We start from the raw sequence: 21,033 nt of genomic DNA on the forward strand, positions 1-21,033 counted from the left end.
AGGGATGAAATTTCAGGGTTCCTGGAAGACCACGGTGAGGCCAGACTCCTAGATCCCAGGGAGATAGGGAATCCAGAGAAATGGATATGGAGGGCCCAGGCAGGACACATGAGTTTGCTGGGCACTACCAGATGCCTACTGCTTTGGTGGGAGTAATGTCAACCTTAGAGAATGGAGGGGGTGGGGAGACATGGGTTCAGGTGAGCTCTCAGGCCCCGAGGCTGGAATGGTGGGGGCTGGGAGATGCCTGAAGCCCTGCGTCATCTCCTCTGGGGCCCAACCTACAACCCCCTGGCCTGATCCGCTACCCTCTGTGCCGGCCCCACCCAAGCCTGGCTTCCTGCTCCTCCCTAGGCACAGAGCTTTCCCTGCCAAGATCCATGAACCAACCTGGGAGCTTCTTGTCCCTTAAAGACCCTGGTAGCCTAGCCCCCAGCCATTAATAGTCCTTCTTATATTCTCTCCTAGAGGCAAAGCTCCTGTCCCATTCCTGTCAATGACACAATGGTAAGAGAAGGGCCAGGTCCAGCGGGTGGGGAGATGCTGGCATGGGGGGGGCGGGGCTTGGCCTCATATCCTGTCAGGCTGCCAAGGGAAGAGAAGAAACAAAAGACTTCCCATTGCTGGGACAATGCAACTCCCACTACATCTCCCCTCCTTCCACCCCTCCACCCCCAACCTCACCCTTTTAGCTCTGGCCCCAAACTCTTTGCTCCCTTTTCTCCACCTCCTTGCCTTCTGGTAGTCTTGGCCTCTGTTGTGAGCTCTGCCCTTCCCCTTCCCTCCCTCCTATCAGCTCCCACTGATGCTTGCTCCTAGTCCTAGCTGTTTCAGTCCCCTGCTATCCCATCAGCGTTCAGGGTTCCTTCCTCTATCCTCAGTGCCAAGATTAGGGGCTGGATGGGCAAGGCTCTAGTGAATGTTAGGGGGCAAATCACACCCCTTTAATGACTAGTGGAAAGAATATGCTCTGCAAGAGAAAGACTCCAAATCAGAGGGAGGGAAATGCCGTCTGCCTGGCCTAAGTGAGAGAAGAAGGAAAAAGCCTTGGAGGTGGAGCTAGAAGGCAGTAATGGGTGCTGAATGCAGTGGAAGAGCACCTCAGTGGAGTCAGGCTGACATGTTGACTATTAGTAAATGCACTGGACAGGTCACTTAACCTTCTGAGCCTATCTCATCTTTAAAGTGGATGTCATAATAGTGCCCACCCTGCATCTCTAACAAGGCTCTTATGATGATTTAAATGTTTGCTTTAAAAAAAAATAGGGGTGAAATAGTAACGTTTTCCTGTCTTCCCAATCCATAGTCTCCTCCATAATCCCATTCCCATGCCCCACAGCTTCCATCACTATATATGCCCAAAACTCCCAAACCTGCATCTCCAGCCAAAAAGCTGTCTCTAAGCTCCAGACCTGAATGGTACATAGGAATCTCAAAGTCAACATGCCCATCATCTTCCTTTCCTGTGGTCTGTTTCACTAGTTCCTACCTAGCTGCTGGAGTCTGAAACTTGAATCATGCTTGATTTCGGTCTCCCTGACCTCCCCACAGCCAGGTTCCAAGTCCTGCCTACTCTAGCTCCTTAACATCTCTTGAATCTTCCCCCAAGACACCCTGCGCCCCCTACCCCCCCACACACACACACACGGACGACATGTGTTCGAGCCCTCCCTGTCATTTGGAGAACTGCATTTAGTTTCTCTGCCTTCTGTCTTGATCCTTTTCAACCTATTCTCGTACAAGTGGGATCTTTCTAGACAAATCCACCAATATTGTTTCTTTGCTGAAAACCCTTTGGTGGCTTCCAAGGTATTCAGGACAAGCCCACACTTGGTCTTGCAATGACCAAGGCTGGCCATTGCTCCTCTCCAGATTATCCATTGTCACTGTCTTTGCACAGCACATCCTGGCATTGTGAACTCTGGCAGCTTGGGGACAATCTCACAAGTTCATGCTGTGGTATCTGCTCCTCCTTCTGCCTTTAAAGCAACCTTTCCTGCCAGTCTCCTCTAGGACTCATTTAGACAGCATCATCTTCTCCAGAAAGCTCACCTTGATCTTGCAGGCTAGATTCGGTGTGCTTCCTACTTGATCCCATAGGACCCTCTGTATGCCACCTTTTATACTCAACACATAGCCTCCTATATTAGCGGTTTCATGGCTAGTTCTAGCCCTGGGATGTCAAGTCCTGGAAGGCAGAGGATGACTTTGTGTCCCCAGTCCAGTCCCAAATATTCAATAAATAATTGCTGAGTAAATTAAAGAATGACTAGTCAATAAAGAATAGTTAATGAGCTTTTCAAGAAGATGGCGCTGAAAGCAAAGAAGGAAGACCTTGCCCCTCCCAAAGCCAAAGCCAAAGCCAAAGCAAAATCTTTGGGAGCAAAGAAAGCAGAACTGAAAGCCACAAAAAAAAAAAAGAAGAAGGAGGAGGAGGAGAAGAAGAAGGAGAAGGAGAAGGAGAAGGAGAAGAAAGAAGAAGAAGAAGAAGAAGAAGATATGCATGTCACCCACCTTCTGAAGGCCCAAGACACTGTGGCCAAAGGCAACCCAAATATCTTCGGAAGTGCGCCCCCAAGAAAAACAAGCTTGACCACTGTACTATCATTAAGTTCCTCCTGACTACTGAGTCAGCCATGAAGACGATAGAAGACAATGATACACTTGTGTTCATTGTGGATGTCAAGACCAATAAGCACCAGATCAAACATGCTGTGAAGGAGCTATACGACGTTGATGTGGCCAAAGTCAACACCCTGATCAGGCCTGATGGAGAGAAGAAGGCATATGTTCAGCTGGCTCCTGACTATGATGCTTTGGATGTTGCCAAGAAAATTGGGATCATCTAAACTGAGTCCAGCTGGCTAATTCTAAATATAAAAATTTTTCACTGTATGTTTATGTCGAATTCTGATTGGGCTGCGGGGAGGCCATACTGTGTTGTATACGCATTATAGATAATGGTGTTTGGACCAAAAAAAAGAATAGTTAATGAATATTTACTGACTATTTACTATGGACCAGATCTGTACTGGACTTACAGTGTATGTTAAGTATATGTTGCACTGCTTTCATGAAATTTAGAGCCACGTACAAGTAAATATACAATCACTAATAAATTAATAAAGGTTCTTATGTGCATGTCTATTACAATTTTGTATTTGATTAGTTCAGCAAGATTTGTGGTAATCAGATGAGGTGTGGATTCAGGTTTTGTGAATCTTGAAGTTTATACAATTTGGAGAACACTAATTAAGAAAACAAAAACAAAATTAGAATACAAAATTAGGTATAAAAATTAATGTTTATTTAGATTGAGAAATCACAACAAGTTGCAAATGTTAAGGTGACAAATACCATACATGTTATAAAAGTGATTTGTAGTAAATAAGTGCTCAATACACCTCTATAATATTTTCATGTCCTACCTTTTTCTTACATGTCTACTCTTTGACCACCTCTTCATATGATAATTTTGTATTTGTATTTTCTATTCTTTCTATATCTCAGTTTTCCCTTTAGTATGGCCAATTGAAATTTTTTTCTTTCATTGTTGAGAGTTTATAAAAGTCTCTTTTGGCTTTACAACTCATTATTTGTAAAGTTAAAACTTCTATCAAATTCCTTTCCTGCAAGAGCTGTAAGATTCCAGGCCATTTCAAATGTTCACAAGTTGTGACTCACTTTAAACACTGTTTAAATCTACAGCACTCATTAACCAGGGTGGTAGGAGGAGTCAGGCAGGTGAGGGGTACACAAGTGTAAACTTCTGAGCTTCCAGGTAAACTTAACTTTAGACTCAACAGGGTTAGGTGGGCTGAGATATGGGAAGAGGAGTGATAATTTCTACAATTAATGTGAAAAGAGATGATTTGTTGTTTGTTTAGTACATATAGGAAAAGTCCTAACTCCAAGACTGCTCTAAACAACTGTTACGATGTAGATAAGCAAAAAGAAAACCCTGCCAGTTCAGAGGGTGCTCCATATAGGTACTGCCATGGCAATGAGGGATAGCAGCATAGTGATCACGGGCAGGGGACAGGGTGACAGCCAAATATTTGGAGTGGGAGGACGGTGAAATGCCCTAAGTGTTCTAATAATGAGGAAAGGAAGACCTGAGATTTATTTGGGCCAATCCAAATAGTGACATGGATGCTCACCTGTGTAACATAATTCACTAGATACTGCATTGACTTGCCTAGGAAGTGGTCCTGGGTGGTCAGAGGGTATAGGAAATGACCTCACATCTACAAGATAGATAGGTGATTCCTGAGTATTGGAGTGAAAATCTCAGCTATCATCTCCATGGAAAGAAGAAATGGGATTTCCACCAGTTTATAATCTTTGAGGCCAGGAGCCATGTTTTACAAATCTTGCAAACTAGCACAGTGATTACCCAGCACATAGTAGATGCTCAATAAAGGTTTCATTTTATTCATTCTTTTATTAGTATACACTATGTACTAGGAAACGGATTATATGCTGGAAGAGGTGGGGGTGGGATATGTGGACTCAATGATATGGGATCTATTGGGTATTTTCTCACCGAAGATGCTTTCTTCTCTCTAGCTGAGGGTAGTCTGGTCCTCAAGGGTCAGAAATATAGGGTTCAAATCTGCAGTGAGCTATTACACTATTTTACCCCACTGTCTTATCAGTGTCTTATTCCACTCTACCTGATTTCTCTGTGTATCTGGGTCTCTCTCTGCCATTCAGGCCATGTACCCCTCCACCCCATATGATGAATTATGATTCATCTATAATGATGCACCCCCCCCCATCACCACCACTAAATGAGAAATTCAAGCAGAGCCCAGGAAACACCAGAGATAGTTTTAGAGGAGAGAATCTGAGTGCAAAACAAATGCAGGGAAAGGGAGGTGGGATGTAACCTGGAAGAGAAGCCGAATAAGAGAAGGGAGACGACTCGGATCAGGGAGAGAGGAAGGGTATTCCCAGCCCCTGCCTGGTCTGCCTGGCTCCAGCCAAGTCGGCTGTTTCCTGCCCTCTGTGACCCCCCCACCCCCATCCAGAGCAGAACTCAGGCAGGGCAGCGTGGAAGGGCAGGGGTGTGGGGAGAACCACTTTGTGGCAGGAAGATAAGTGAGCAGGGACAAGAGGTCACTGCAGCCTGGCTGTCCTCTCTAGGGGGTTAGAGGCGCTTGGCAGTCCCCCAGGCATCAGGGACTCCTTCCCTCTCCATTGGCTCAACTCCTCCAGACTCTGTCCTCCTCAAATACTTTGAGTCTCAGCCCTTTCCTCCCAGCTCTTCCACTGGAGGACTCTTGCAGAACCCTCCATTCACCCCATGACCTCCGCTAGGTACCCTGACATAGAAGCGGGTTGCTTTCCCGGACCCTCCCTTATAACTGATGGGATGGGAGTGGTTGGTGGTGGTGGTGGTGGCAATCAGAGGAAGGACTCTCCCAGTCATCCCTTGGGCCCCCAGGAGCCAGACAGGAAACAGCCTCAGGAAGAGAGCGGCAGCCTGGGCCCCAGCCCTAGCCGCAGAGGTCAGGGCTGCGGGCGGCGCGGAGCCCTCCTAAACGCGACAGTGAGAATGAGGACGGTGATTTGGGAATCCATCCGGACTGACTCTCTCTCTCTCTCTCTCTCTCTCTCTCTCTCTCTCTCTCTCTCTCTCTCTCTCACACACACACACACACACACACACACACCCCTACCTTTTACTTACCCCTGCTTGCTATACTTTTCTATATTCCCCATCTCAACCCAGTTGTCTCACTCTCTTCCCACATTTTTCAGCGCCAAGCTGCGAACATGGGAGGTCCCCCATACTTAATATTTTGTTGAGTGATTGTGTGAACATTCGCTCTAGGGTTATCTAAGCTGAGATCACTGCCTCGGGGATCGCTTGGTCACCCTCCATCCTCTAAAGCTTCCCCAAAACACTGTCCTCTGCGCCAAGTAGGGGGTCGCACCCAGAAGAATCCAAAGTCCTAAAGAGGATCATGTGCACTTCCATGCGGCCCCCGGCGCTACTGGGTGTGCTTCTCTGCTCCCTAGTGTATGCCGGGTTCGGGCCTGCCCCGGGGATCCCCGCGCCCTGGCCCGGACACCCGCGGTCCTGGCCAGGGCGAACAGCCACTGTGCACGTCTCGGCGGTAGGTGAGTTCCGTGCCTGATGCCTCTCCTTCTCCAAACTTTCTCCTAACTTCCCGACCTCCTCCACTTGGCGCTCAGCTCCGCTTCCCTCATGAATTATTCAGCAGCGCGCACTCCAATCAGCGCGCCCCGACCTCCTGACGGAGCCCAGGCTGGGGGGCGGCTACCACCGCCCCCCGCGCGCCCCTCCCTCTCAGGCCAGGCGCTGCGCAGCCCAGTCCTAGCCCCGCCCAGCCCCAGCCTCCGGCCCAGCTCCGAAGTCTCCCTCCCTCTTGCTCTGTCCCGGCTCCGGCTTCCACCCTCCCCGCCGGAGCAGAGCGCACTCGGACCCGCGGCGCGAGCAGCGCCAGTCCAGGGAGGGGGTGGAGACCGCGCGCGGCAGGCCCACCCCCAGCCGGGGCGAGACCCCGAGGCCCCAGGGGACCCAGACTCCGGCCACGTCTCGCTCTGCGCCCGCCCGACGCGACCCCTGCAAGGACGTCCCCAGTCCTCCCGCCCTCGCGCGCTACTAGGACGCGGGGCCACACCTGAGCACTGCTGCCCGGTGCCGGGCGCGCCCGCATGGGCCCGCGCTGAGGCCCGAACCGAGAGTCCCACGCGGGGAATCGGCGTCTACCCAGTCGGAGGGGTTCAGAGCTGGGGGGGCTAGCGCCCCCCAAACTCAGATCGAATCTAACCGGAGCAAGGCGGCGCCATGGAGCTCCGGACCCTTCTCTGCTGGGCTTCGCTCGCAGCCGCTTTAGAAGGTGAGTTTCCTTGGTGGTATCCCGCCGCTCTTGGTCCCCAGAATTGGGCCTCGGAGTGGATGGGCCGACCTCCCTCTACCCTTCCAGCGGCACCCCAGCCCAGAACTTATCGAACCAATAGTGTTAGGCCGGGTGGGGGGGGCGGGGAGGAGGCGGCCCAGCAGGGACTGGAGTTTTCTTTTGTTTGGGAGAGAGATGGAGTCGGGCTCCGTCCCGGGACGTTCCCCTGCCCCAACTCCCCAAACTCTCACTCCTGACTCCAGACGCCCTTGGCATCCTCTCCTTTTCTCCCTACTCCAATCTTCAAAACTCCAGAGTTTCTGTCCTTCTTGCCATCTCCACCAAACAGAAAAGAGGAAACTTTCTGGAGGAACAACCACAGACGAGGCAGAACTTTGTGCTAGGCCATAAACTGCCCCCACCCCTCATTCCTTAGTACTCACACCTTTATCTTGCAATGCCACACACCTCTGTTAGGATGGCCACCTTGTGTCACTCACATTTCAAATCCCCAGATCTCTTCCAAAGTCACTGCCCCTGCAACAGCGAAGCCCTCTTCCTGATTTCCCCAGGCTGCACCCCAACCCTTTAAATGCTCTTTAGACCCCAGCCCTGCCCAAGTCCTAGACAAACTGGCTTTCCTCCGACCTTACAGGCCAGCAGAAACTGACCCGTGCAGGCCCTGTGCCGCCCTAACTCAGCCTAACACCACCACCTAGTCTCTAAATTTCTAATTTTTCCATACCCACCCACCCCCCCGAACGTTCCTTCATCCATTAGTCTCATCCCTCTCCTTACCCCCTAGAGGGGGAACCAAGGGCCCTATAAACCCTCCTCCTAACAGCCCTAATCTCCTTTCAATGAACTGCCTCCTTCCCCCTCTTCACTGCCTGAAATCAAAGGGGTCTCTGGGGAGGGATCTTTGGGGGGCTGCTGAGGAGGAGGAATCAAAGGCAGTTAGAAACCCCTCTCCCCCAGGCTGGGCAGTGCTGCTCCGTGCTGGGGATCAAAGGCTGGGTGTGGGGAGAGGGGAGACTGGCCTAGCTCAGAGAAAAAAGGAGAAAGAACTGTAGGAGTGAGAAAGGAAAGCAGAGCCGAGAGAAAACCCACTAGGCCAAAGTGGCGTGAGAGGGAAAGAAATACGCAAAAATGAAGAAGGAATCACTACTTATTCCTGTTAACAAAGTGCTTTCCAAGCCTCGGGCCCTTACTGAGAGCTTTGGTTTCCACAGCCCTGGGAGTGGGAGGAATTGTCCCATTTTACAGATGAGGAGCCTGAGGCTTGGAAGGGTTAAATAATTTATCTAAGGTCATGTGCCCCAGTGAAGGCAAAAGGTAGGAGACAAAAGGGAGGAGAGAGACAGTCAGAAAGAGAAATGGAGGTAGACAGAGCTGGGGAGAGAGGTGAGAGGCAAGGGAGCTGACAGATCAAAGAAAGCTAGAGGAGGAGAGACCAAGATAGGGTGAGAGAAAGTGAGCCGCTCAGCAGAGGGGACTGCCCTGAAACAGACAGTGTGTAAATTGGAGACAGGAAAACACTATCCAGGCTGGAACAATGGAGGGTGGAGACGGCAGCCTCTATCCACCCCCTTCCCAGAACCCGGGCATCCTGTCCCCAGCATGCTGGGCTGTCTCCTGCCACCCGTGGGGGCTAGGGCTTCACCTAGGACAGGACAGGCCCCTCCCACCGCACACCTTTGCCTCTATAGACATCACTTGTTCCCCGGGACGACGCTGCCCCACTCACCTCTCTTTCCTTCTCTTCTGCAGCCCCCACGGGAAGAGGGGGGCCTGGTCCCAGGTATGCTGCTGGCTCACTTAGGGGCCCCCACTCTCTTCCTCCCAGGGCAGGCCTTCAGGCCCTCCACCTTGCCCTGGCCTCCAAGGGGATTCTCCTCTCCCTCCACCCTCCACTGCCAGGGCCTTTGCAGTTTCCTCTAATCCCCCACTTCCTCCTGAGCCTTGCCCTTCCCCTGAGGTCCCTCCCCTAGGCCAAGCAGAGCCAGGTGTGTTCACACACACATACGCGCGCACACACACACACACACACACACACACACACACACACCCTTAAAGTCTCCTCCCCTTTTCCTTCCCATAACCAAATCCAGATGTGAGGCCTCTGCTCTCAGGAGCCAGGGCGGGAAGGAACCCAAGTGTCCAGGCCTCCAGCATTTACTCCTCTGACAGCAGTGAGCCCGGGAGGGGTGGGTAGCTGAGAGGGAGGATCAGAATTGGGCCTCAGGAGCTGAGCACCACATTCCAGGATCTGAAGGACCTGAACTGTTGTGTCCCAAAAGGCAAGTGAGGATTCGGAAGAGGAGTAGAGTTGTGGGGAGGGAGGCAACAACTTTGAGATTGGGGAAGTGGAGTCTGAGCCAGGCCCTGTAGGGAGGAGTGTCTTCATGCCATCAGCCCTTTACTCACCACAGGGTCAGGGTTCTAGTTTAATCCTTTCTAAGCTGTTTGCCTGGCTCCCCCTCTCCTCCAGGGCACATTGATTCACGGAGGCCTTCATCTAGGAGTCCCGAGAGGGCAACTCAAGCCTGCCAGCTGTTAAGGGTGGGGTTGGCATTCGGAAAAAGAGGCGAAAAATGGTGGGAGCTGAGGCCAGGGTTCACTCTCCTTCTCCCCTTTTCTCTGTCTGCTTAACTCCAATTTAGAGCTAAGAGGACTTCCCTGTCTCTGTTCCTAGGGATCTGGTCTTCCTGATGTCTCCCCCAAGCATTGATTGACTCTGTGTCTATCTGTCTGTCTGTCTGTCTGTCTTAGAGACCCTACCTAACACAAAACTGGAAACTGCTGATCTGAAGTGGGTAACATTCCCTCAGGTGGACGGGCAGGTAAGAGCTGGGCCCAGGAGCCGGGGTTCAGGAGGGAAACTGAGGGAGAAGGGACGAGGGGCACCAGTGCTGAACTGCTTAACTGCCCGTTAGATCACAGCAGTGGGAACAAGTATGCTCTGAGCTCTTGCTCTCAGAAGTCTCCTTCCTTAGTCCCTCCTGTTTTATGACAAATACCCTCCCACTGACCTTCAACCCCTTCAGCAGCCCCCACACTGATCCTCTTCTCCCCACAGTGGGAAGAGCTGAGTGGCCTGGATGAGGAGCAGCACAGCGTTCGGACTTATGAGGTGTGTGACATGCAGCGGGCCCCAGGCCTGGCCCACTGGCTGCGTACAGGCTGGGTCCCGCGGCAAGGCGCTGTCCACGTATACGCCACATTGCGCTTCACCATGCTGGAGTGCCTGTCCCTGCCTCGGGCCGGGCGCTCCTGCAAGGAGACCTTTACGGTCTTTTACTTCGAGAGCGACACTGACACGGCCACAGCCCTCACACCAGCCTGGATGGAGAACCCGTACATCAAGGTACCCAGGCTCCAGGGGCTGGGGCAGTCCTGTGGTCTAGAGGCAATGGAAGTGAACTTCCAAGGCCCAGGGTACTGGACGCTGAAAGCAGGAGCCTCAGGTCTGAGGAAGGAAGAAGGTAGTCTGCTAGGTGGAACAGCAGCATGCAGTTGGGCTGCCCACCTGGCGCCCAGGGGGAGTCTTCTCCATCACTCTACTCCACTGTACTTGGGCCACCTTACACTTCCTCCTTTCTCCTACTACCATTCACCCTGGAATCCCTTCTCTCTCCCTCTTCTACTACTCTTCTAAGTTCCAGCTCCGAGGTCTCCTCTGGAATGCCTTTGCTGAGATGTCCCACCAGTGATAACACTCATCATACTTTATAACTTGTCTGTGTTTCTTTCATTTCTGTTTCCTTAGCACTGAATTCAGGGCCTGGCATAGAGTAGATATTGATAAATATTTGTAGGACGAGTGAATGAACGGAAAGGGTGTGCAGGGCAGAGGCTAGACACATAGTAGGAGCACAGCAACTATTCATGGACAATGTTGGAGCTTTCAGGACCAGTGTAGGTGGAGAGAAGGTTCTGGAACAGGAACCCAGGAGGTCAGGGAGAAGGCGAGCTAGGTAGAAGAAGACAGTCTACTGGGTCCTTAGGGAGTGGAGGACAGCGGCAGTGAGTCTCTTCTCCAACCTGGCAGGTGGACACAGTGGCTGCTGAGCACCTGACCCGAAAGCGCCCTGGGGCTGAGGCAACCGGGAAGGTGAATGTCAAGACTTTGCGTCTGGGCCCACTCACCAAGGCTGGCTTCTACCTGGCTTTCCAGGACCAGGGCGCCTGCATGGCCCTGCTGTCCCTGCACCTCTTCTACAAAAAGTGTGCCCAGCTGACCGTGAACCTCACCCGCTTCCCGGAGACTGTTCCTCGTGAACTTGTGGTACCTGTGGCAGGAAGCTGCGTGGCCGATGCCGTCCCTGCTCCTGGCCCCAGTCCCAGCCTCTACTGCCGGGAGGATGGACAGTGGGCCGAACAGCCAGTAACTGGCTGCAGCTGTACTCCTGGGTTTGAGGCTGCCGAGGGGAATACCAGGTGCCGAGGTGAGGGCTGGCATGTCCCTGATAGAGCATTGGCCATCCATGTGGGGAAGGTCCCATACCCTGCTCTTGGACCCACTTCTTAAATTTCTATTTCGAACATTCTTTGCTATTCTGGGCACTCAGTTCCTGGAGCTCTTGCTCCTGTTTTCATCCCTCCTCCCTCCTCCTACCCCCCAGCATTAGTTCTGAGCCCTTCGTCACTTCCACACTCTTCCTCCTAACTACGTCCGCTCTTTTCAGGACATGGGAGACTGCAGGGAGGCAGGACTTTCCTCAGGTGTGGGAGACCTTGTTAGACTTAGAGGACAAAGGCGTCAGGGTCTTCATTCTTGTCTATTCCTGGGTATTTTCACATTATAATAGATGATGTAAGAATGTCAAATGCTGTGTTTGTTCCTCACCATGTCAGTATTATGGTGGCTGTTAGATCAGCTGCTATATCTTGCTAATAAAGAAATGCATGAGTTTCTATGTCACAAATTTTTCTTCATATTTTAATCTGGTTTCCTTTGTAATCCTGTATGTTTTGTGGTGTGCATTTAAAGTCATTCTGAGCAGGGATCTGTGGGGCAGTGAGGTCAGGGTTAATCCCTAATCTGGAGGTCTCGTCCTCTTAGAGGTGAGGTTTCTGAGCTCCTTCTGCCCTGTTTTCCCCCTGTGCACTTCATGCAACCTTAAGAGCAGTTGCATGTTTTTGATGAATGTTTTGGTGAATGTCTTCTCTTTCTCAGCCTGTGCCCAGGGCACCTTCAAGCCCTTGTCTGGGGAGGGACCCTGCCAGCCGTGCCCAGCCAACAGCCACTCTAACACCATTGGCTCGCCTATCTGCCAATGCCGCGTCGGGTATTTCCGGGCCCGCACAGACCCTCGGAGTGCACCCTGCACGAGTAAGTGACCAGTGACCCCTCAGGTGGATCCCCACCTTAGCCCCCATCCTCCCAGGCCTTCCTTCTCTTGACCCTGGCCTGCTGGTGCCCAGCCAAGTCATTGTGGCTGCTTATCTTTCCCACTGCCCACCCCTCGAATCTGCTTAGCCTCTGTCTGACTCCCTGGTCTCCCTCAGCCCCTCCATCAGCTCCGAGAAGCGTAGTTCCCCGCCTGAACGGCTCCTCCCTGCGCCTGGAGTGGAGTGCCCCGCTTGAGTCAGGTGGCCGGGAGGACCTCACCTACGCACTTCGCTGCCGGGAGTGCCGTCCTGGGGGTTCCTGCACACCCTGCGGAGGAGACCTAACTTTCGACCCTGGCCCCCGGGACCTGGTGGAGTCCTGGGTGGCAATTCGTGGGCTTCGTCCTGACTTCACCTATACCTTCGAGGTCACTGCTTTAAATGGGGTATCCTCCTTAGCCAGCGGGCCAGTCTCATTTGAGGCTGTGAATGTCACCACTGACCGTGAAGGTGAGACTGAGGGCTGGGGACAGCCTGTGATCGGATGGGAGAGATGTTGGTGGGAGAGGTCAGTGAGGCCTAAAGGAAAATAAAGGCAGAGGCTGTGGAGTGGGGTCCCTAGGAGGTACGGAGAGTCAGGCTTTGGTGGAAAAAGGCAGAAAGATAGTTAAAAAGATTCAAAAGTAGTCTGGAGAGTTGAGGATGGGGCAGAGAGAGCCTGGAGGAATTCTTGAAACAGCTGGAAGACCGAGACAAGTATAGCCAACAGAAGAACTGGGAAAGGTAAGGGACAGACCTGCCATGTGGCAGAGCCCCAACGTGTCCCGTCTCTCTCAGTGCCGCCCCCAGTGTCTGACATCCGGGTGACACGGTCATCACCCAGCAGCTTGAGCCTGGCTTGGGCGGTCCCCCAAGCACACAGTGGAGCAGTGCTGGACTATGAGGTCAAGTACCATGAGAAGGTGAGACCAGGCCCTGTCCCGAGGGTAGGGATGGGCAGTGGGACCTGCCCCGAGGGCAGGACGCCTGAATTGCAGGCACTTGAATTTCAGCTCTGCTACTTAACTAGCTGAGTGACCTTCAACTAGCCCTTTGGCATCTCTGAGCTCAGTATCCTCATCTGTAAAATAGTTGTGATAATGGTGCTAAACCCACAGAATTGATGCAGGGATTAAATGAGAAAATGAATGCAAAACACTTGACCCAGTGCATGTAAGTGAGCACAAGACCTCACCTGCTACACAGCAGGCCCGAGATGCTAGTGATGGGGGGCGGGGCAGGGAGAGGTGGGAAGAACATCAGAAATTGGGAACCTGAACTTATGTCCAGCCCCTCCTGCTCCTGGACAGGGTGCAGAAGGACCTAGCAGTGTGCGGTTCCTGAAGACATCAGAAAACCGGGCAGAGCTGCGGGGGCTGAAGCGAGGAGCCAGCTACCTGGTCCAGGTGCGGGCGCGCTCTGAGGCTGGCTATGGACCCTTCGGCCAGGAGCATCATAGCCAGACTCAGCTAGATGGTGAGCCTGGGGAGCAGGGCATGGGCGGGGGTGCTGCCGCAGAAGGACCCTCAAAGTCATACCCCCGTGTTCCTCTTTCACCTTAAAGGCACTTTGGCCTGGTGAGGAGAGCATAGAAACCCAAACCAACAGCTGGGTGTGAAGACCCGCTCAGCGGCCTTTCAGCTAGCCATGTGACCTTTAGCAAAAACGTGACCCCTGAGCCCCAGCTTTCTCATCAAAAAAAACAAGAGGAAATATGAGGCGTCTCTTATGGGGCTCCAAGGATCAAATGAGGTGACACCTCTTAGTTGTAATATGCTGGCCCAGTGGTTTTCTAAACTTTAAAACTTTTTTAAAGTTTTGAGATATGATTTATATGCCATGTAGTTCACCTATTTAAAGTGTACATTTTATTGGCTTTTAGTGTAGTCATGGAGTTGTACAACCATCACCACAGTTAATTCTAGAACATTTCAGCACCCCCAAAAGAGACCCTATACCCCTTCCATCACCCCCCAGCCCCTGGCAAAAACGAATCTACTTCCTGTCTATGAATTTGCCTATTCCAGACATTTCATACAAATGGAATCAATCATACAATAAGTCTTTTGTGACTGGTTTCTTTCACTTGATCTGATGTTTTCAAGGTTCATCCAGTTTTAGCATGTAGCATGTATTCATTTCTTTTATAGCTGAAAAATGTTTCATTGTATGGCCATAGCATGTTTTATTTATCCACCACTGAACCTTGGAGTTGTTTCCACTTTGGGGCTATAAACCCTTTCATTTTTATTTAGCCTTTGGAAACTTTCATTCACATGGGACTTTTTGTGGTCACCAGTATTTATAACAGAACAAAATCCAACCCTCTCTAGCAGTAATAAGGCTGGGAAACTTTATTCCTTTTTCTGGGGGGCTCTGGAGGGACCCACAGGCCTGTAGAAAGCAGTTTGAAAAACTGTGCTTCCCAAAACCTGCCTCTCCTTCGTCCTACTCCACCTGTCACACTTTTCTCAGGGGAACCACAGCTCACATTCATAAGGCTGGTGCAGGGCCCCCAGGGGTCATCAGGTTCTCCTGATCATGTTTTTTCTACCCCAGAGAATGAGAGTTGGCGGGAGCAGCTGGCTCTGATTGCAGGCACTGCAGTCGTGGGCGTGGTGCTGGTCCTGGTGGTCATCATCATCGGTGTTCTCTGCCTCAGGTGAGGGCTCGGTGCACCTACAGGCCCCTGTGAAACCCCTTTAGATGGCCACCTGCCCTCTTGCTCCAGGGCAAGCCTCCCTCAATGTCCCAGGAGCCCATTTCCACTTTGAATCTTCTCTGGTCCCTGCTTCTCTCTTCCATCCTGTCTCTTTGGGAACATATAAGTGACTCAGTTTACCTTTTCTTCCCCATTGTCTATAGGAAGCAGAGCAGTGGAAGAGAAGCTGAATATTCAGACAAACATGGACAGTATCTCATCGGGCATGGTGGGTAGGCCTATCCTGAAGGAAACAGGGCTGGGGCAAGGATGTGAGCCAAGGCTGTGAGCTAAGGGCTTCTGAGTGCAGGGGAAGTTACTCTGCTAACGGGCCCTGCATGATTCCTCAGGTACTAAGGTCTACATTGACCCTTTCACTTACGAAGACCCTAATGAGGCTGTGAGGGAATTCGCAAAAGAGATTGATGTCTCTTATGTCAAGATTGAAGAGGTGATTGGCGCAGGTGAGAGGAAAGATGCCTGGTTACCCCAGAGGAGAATGGGATAGGGAGGGAAGGCCAGGCCAGATCAAGCCAAGGAGAGCTGACCCTTTGCATCCTTTCTAAAGGCGAGTTTGGGGAGGTGTGCCGGGGGCGACTCAAGGCCCCAGGGAAGAAGGAGAGCTGTGTGGCCATCAAGACCCTGAAGGGTGGTTACACGGAGCGGCAGCGGCGGGAGTTCCTGAGTGAGGCCTCCATCATGGGCCAGTTTGAGCACCCCAACATCATCCGATTGGAGGGCGTGGTCACCAACAGCGTGCCTGTCATGATCCTCACTGAGTTCATGGAGAATGGTGCCCTGGACTCCTTCTTGCGGGTGAGTCCCGCTCCCTCCAGCCTCCTGCATCCTCTCATGCACCCCCCAGTGCAGTCAAGGAGTTCAGAACCCGGGACAGATGGTGCATCCCACATCATTTGCCCCCTGCCCTTCATTCTCCCTTCAGGAAAGGTTGAGCCTTTGGGAGTGCCTCTTCCTTAGGCCATAGGTGGAATTGGCTTGTCTGTGAGGCAGTTGACCCTAGTATATAAGGGATCATCATTTGTCTTTTTGACAAAATTTTCTCAGTTCCTCTTGAGCACCAGCCACTGTCCTAGGCCTCAGGAATAAAGCCATGAACATCTCTGCTCTTGGGAAACTGATAGTGTAATGGGGGAGACTGAAAATTAACAAGTAAATAAGCTTTTATAAAAAGTAAAGTAGTTTCAGATGTGAAAAATAAATAAGATCATGGAATAATGGCTAGAGATGATGGGGAATAGCTTATTTTTGTTACCGTAACAGGTTTTATTGAATTATTATTCTGTTAATTTCACAGTGCATTTTTTAAAAATTCAAAACATTTTCCTACATAACAAAATAATATTGCATTTAATAAAGTTACAACAACTCTGGTATCCTCTAATATCAAGTCAATATCCACATTTCCCCAGTTGTCCCCAAAATGTCCCTTACTGTTGGTTTATCCAAACCATCATGCAGTTTTGTGATCAAGCATTGTCCTGGTGGTTATTGTTTTTGAACCTCTTCTAAATCCAGGACAGTCCCTTGTCATGACCATGGCATGTTGAAGAACTGGGCTATTTGTTCCCTTGGTTATCTCATCTTGTGGATTTATCAGATTCTTCTCTGTGGGGTCGTTTAGCTCATTTCTCTGTATTTCCTATAAGAGAAGCTATGTATAATATTGTGACATGTTCAAAAGTAAACCTAGTTGGCCAGCCTATATTGGGGGTGCTGTGAAGTTAACACCCCATGAGGAGACACAGGCCATCCGGCTCCCACCATGAGTGATGCTAAGGTTGACCTGGAATAGTGTGATGATGGCCTGACCCTCCCTGTGGGCACGGGAGTCTGTTCCATTGGTACCAGACTGAGATCTAGTAGCAGGAAGGGGAAAGGGGGTCTATTTTACAAGAGATGACATTTGAGTAGATTGGAAGGAGCCAGCCTTGAGAAGATGGTGGAGGAGAAGTGTGCTGAGGGCAGAGAGGAGAGACCAGAGTGGGCAGGAACTCAGCAGGTTCAAGAAGCAGAAAGGCCGGTGAGGCTAAACCCAGGGAGCAGAGGACCCATGGTGTACCCTGATGTAGATGGTGGCCAGGCCTTGTGGCCTTTGTCCAGAATTTGAGTTTGATTGGAAGTTCCAGGGGAAGCCTTTGGAAGGATTTTAGTAGGAGTGTGAGGTGGTTCAGGAGATTCCTTTGGTGGGTGCTGGGGAGCAAGAACAAAAGGAAACCAATGAGGAGACTTGAAATCATTCAGGTTGCTAGGGTTGCAGTGAGGTGCAGAGAAATGGTTGGATTTGGGATAGGTTTTGGAAGCAGGGCCAGTAGAACTTGCTGATGGATTATAAGTGGCAGGTGAGGAAGAGAAAGGAAGGAATCATGGAGGCTCTGAGGTCTATACCCTGAGTATCGGGCAAGAGGTGTTTCCATGAACTGTGATTTGAGGTCTGGGATAAGTGTAGGCTTGGAAGATGGATTCAGAATTCATTTTTTGGACTCTGTTCCTGGCCCTGCAGAGATGCCAAGGGTTCCCTGCATGCTAGCTGAATCTAGAAGATGGGATTAGTTAACCATCTATAACTGGTTGGCTTACCCGGTAAGAGCAAACTATAAAGGCCAAGGTTGGGATTTAGACCTTGGTTTTGGCGCTGTGGTCGCTGATCATATCCTAATTCTTCACTGTTCTCTCAGTTGGTCCAAGAGGGCTGAGTGGGATTTTTGGCTAGATCAGCACAAATGAGTGTCTACCTGTAGACAGTGCAGAGAACACTGTTGTCATAACTCTGTTGCTGATAAATAAAAAGAACATATTAAATCAAAAGCATTTGTTAAGTATTTCCCAGATGTAAAGCACCATATTAGGTTAAATGGAAGAAAAAATTTAAATCTCTTCTTACAATCTAATTAACAGAGAACGAATGCATATATTTGAAATAGGAACCACTTATAAGTATTGCATTATGTCATGATAGCGCAGTAAGAGCTCAGAGAACTCGGGGTAAGATAAAAGAGGAGAGTTTACCTGGAAAGTCTGTAGACCTGCTTTACAGGTGAGTGTGAGATGGGTCTGAAAGTGCCAAATACAGTTTAGAATGTGGAAGGATGGGAGAATGGAGGGTGAGCTGTCCTAACTATGCCCCTCTCCCTTTTCTGGTCTCCAGCTGAATGACGGACAGTTCACTGTCATCCAGTTGGTGGGCATGTTACGGGGCATTGCCTCGGGCATGCGGTACCTTGCTGAAATGAGCTACGTCCACCGAGACCTGGCTGCCCGCAACATCCTGGTCAATAGCAACCTTGTCTGCAAGGTTTCTGACTTTGGCCTTTCCCGATTCCTGGAGGAGAACTCTTCTGACCCTACCTACACAAGCTCTCTGGTGAGGCTGGGGAACTGACATAGGAACTAGGTTCTTACGGCCAGGTGGAAAGGAAAGGTTGGAAAGGTGGGAGGCTGGGGGGTTGACAGCTCTGATCCAGGGACAGGATGTAGGAGCAGACCACGGATTGGGTGGTCAGCTTTGGGAACCCAACTTTCAGGTGTCGAGGAAAAGAGTTGGAGAGCTGAGTGCTTGGGCCCCAGAAAGAAAGGAGGCCTGAGTTAGGAGGAAAAGAGAAGGCTGGGAGCAGAGATCCTGGGTCCTGTGAGATCCTCAGTTCATCTTTACTTTCTTCATCTGTAGGGAGGAAAGATTCCAATCCGATGGACAGCCCCTGAGGCCATTGCTTTCAGGAAGTTCACATCTGCCAGTGATGCCTGGAGCTATGGTATTGTGATGTGGGAGGTCATGTCATTTGGAGAACGGCCATACTGGGATATGAGCAATCAGGATGTAAGTGTCCCACAGCCCTACCAAGCTTTCTTGGAATGGCCTCACCTGGGATGTGGGGTAAGGGTAGGGTTCCATGAGAGCTCATCACTGCTTGAGATGATGAAGGTGGCACAGTGTTGATCTTTGTACCCAAGAGTTTGATACAACATGTCTAGGCACAGAAGGACACAGGGATAGAGGGCAGGATTGGGAGGTTACACATCTGGATCAGAGCCCAAGAAGCTGCTGGGGCATTGAGCTACAGCCAGCCTCAGCCCCGGTTAGGAAGACCTCCATATTTGCCGCAGTGAGGGGCTGTAGCACCCATCCTGGCATCTGCAAAGTTGCCATTTCTTTGGGGCCCTTTGGCATCCTCATTCTCCCTGGACATCCTCATCCATTGCTTCTGTCATTCCAGGTGATCAATGCCATTGAACAGGACTACCGGCTGCCCCCTCCCCCAGACTGCCCCACCTCCCTACATCAGCTCATGCTGGACTGTTGGCAGAAGGACAGGAATGCACGGCCCCGCTTCCCCCAGGTGGTTAGCGCCCTTGACAAGATGATCCGGAACCCTGCCAGCCTCAAAATCGTAGCCAGGGAAAACGGCGGGTGAGGACCCCTGAGACTGGGCCCTCCTTCCTGCACTTGGTCATCCCCCTGAGAACTTGCCTTCCCCCGAAAAAGTGTCTGTCCCTTTGGTGTGGGATTGTCCCCATCTGCCTCTCCAAGGCTGGGCTCAGTGTCCCCACCCTGACACAGCCCTGGTCCTCAGTACATCTTTCCTATCCTTGCCTCCCAGGGCCTCACACCCACTCCTGGATCAGCGACAGCCTCACTATTCAGCTTTTGGCTCTGTGGGTGAGTGGCTTCGAGCCATCAAGATGGGAAGATACGAAGAAAGTTTTGCAGCTGCTGGGTTTGGCTCCTTCGAGCTGGTCAGCCAGATCTCTGCTGAGTAAGTCGTGGCAAAAGCTGGAGGTGGGGGTTAGAGCTAAGCAGTCATAGGGACACCTGGGGACCAGAATCAGGCCCACGGGGTCAGCAGGGGCCTTTGGGATCAACTCTTGGTGCCAGTTGTTTTCTAGAGCACTTACCCCAAAGCAATAATAGCTGCTGGGGCCAAGAGCCCAGGGAATCTTCCCGGCCAGCTGTGTCCCCCTCACCCCCTTGCACCATCTCAGCCCTGGTCCATCTCACTCCCTGCCTGGCAATCTGTATCTATCTTGGGGCATCTATCTGCATTCCAGACCCCGCTCTCACATTAACAATGTGTCAACTCTGGATGTTTTTCCACCCATAAAAGGAGAAGATTGAACTAGGTTTTGGAGAACCTTTCCAGCTTTAATGTTAAATGGTTTTATGGTTCCAGTGCTTCCCAAATAGTTCTTTCCTAGTTTACATCTCTCTGGTATATCTCCTTTCTGCCTGCCCATTTCTCTCTCAAGGACTATTCTGGCCCCAGATTTGAATAACAAATAGAAGGAATAGAAATCTGGAACCTGAGTATCTGGGAGTGGGCCTGGGTACTCTCCTCCCAAACTTGTTTTAGCCTCACCTTGACGCAGGTTCTTGCTCCCCATTTCCTACCTCTTCTTTTTTTCCTTATCTCAGTCTCCAGGCCTCAGGATGGAGGGGGAAGGCAGTTTGTTTTTCCCTCTTCCCTCCCCTTCCTCTCCACCCAGCCCTTCCTCTTTCGGGCCTTTTCCTTCTGATTTCTCCTTCTTTAAAGCAATCTGTGCAGCCCCTTCCCCCACCCTCATTTTGTGGGGCTATCTCTTTTGTTCCTCCCCTTCTCTGATCCTCTTTCTTAATCCTTGCTGGAGCATCCATCCAAGCCGCAGCCCCCACCTCCCGCCTCTTGACCCCGCCCCCTGGGCCCAGGCCTGCAGAATACCTAACCCCACCCCCTACTGCGGCTGCGTAGAAGCAGGGAGCCCTGGCTCCTAAATCCTCCGGAAACTGCCCGGCAACTATGATGTGTGCCCCTCCCCCGCTGTCTTTCCTGATTGGCTGACAGTCCCAGTGACCAGGTTTCTGGAACTAAACCAGGAGAGTCGCTCTGGGAGCTCTATGGCCTCAACTAGCTCTCCGTTCTTCACCAGGGACCTGCTCCGAATTGGAGTCACTCTGGCGGGACACCAGAAGAAAATCCTGGCCAGTGTACAGCATATGAAGTCCCAGCCCAAACCTGGACCCTCGGGCGGGTCGGGAGCACCAGCCCCCCAGTACTGACCTACACCTCTTCGTCTGGCCCCACAACTCTGCAGCAG

The 21,033-nt window shown here is 51.4% G+C and overlaps 2 protein-coding genes across 2 annotated transcripts; both read left to right on the top strand.

Moving 5' to 3' along the window:
- The first annotated feature begins 2,307 nt into the window (after window positions 1–2,307).
- LOC102882662 (60S ribosomal protein L23a-like) lies at window positions 2,308–2,899 on the top strand. Its single transcript, XM_015594596.1, is given in 3 exon segments — window positions 2,308–2,404; window positions 2,472–2,538; window positions 2,540–2,899. Coding segments are annotated over 3 exon segments (474 nt in total). The 3' UTR covers window positions 2,850–2,899.
- Window positions 2,900–6,333: 3,434 nt separating this feature from the next.
- Window positions 6,334–21,027, top strand: EPHB4 (EPH receptor B4). Its single transcript, XM_006918605.3, has 17 exons — window positions 6,334–6,872; window positions 9,645–9,715; window positions 9,952–10,239; window positions 10,924–11,320; window positions 12,052–12,207; window positions 12,384–12,716; window positions 13,044–13,168; window positions 13,556–13,721; window positions 14,805–14,907; window positions 15,111–15,175; window positions 15,297–15,410; window positions 15,515–15,762; window positions 18,113–18,328; window positions 18,632–18,781; window positions 19,179–19,372; window positions 19,563–19,718; window positions 20,866–21,027. The coding sequence occupies exons 1-17, from the start codon at window positions 6,821–6,823 to the stop codon at window positions 20,993–20,995; spliced, it is 2,964 nt and encodes a 987-aa protein (XP_006918667.1). The 5' UTR covers window positions 6,334–6,820; the 3' UTR covers window positions 20,996–21,027.
- Window positions 21,028–21,033: the final 6 nt, after the last annotated feature.

This window comes from Pteropus alecto, unplaced genomic scaffold (genome assembly GCF_000325575.1).
Source record: "Pteropus alecto unplaced genomic scaffold, ASM32557v1 scaffold68, whole genome shotgun sequence".
NCBI classification, from domain to species: domain Eukaryota; kingdom Metazoa; phylum Chordata; class Mammalia; order Chiroptera; family Pteropodidae; genus Pteropus; species Pteropus alecto.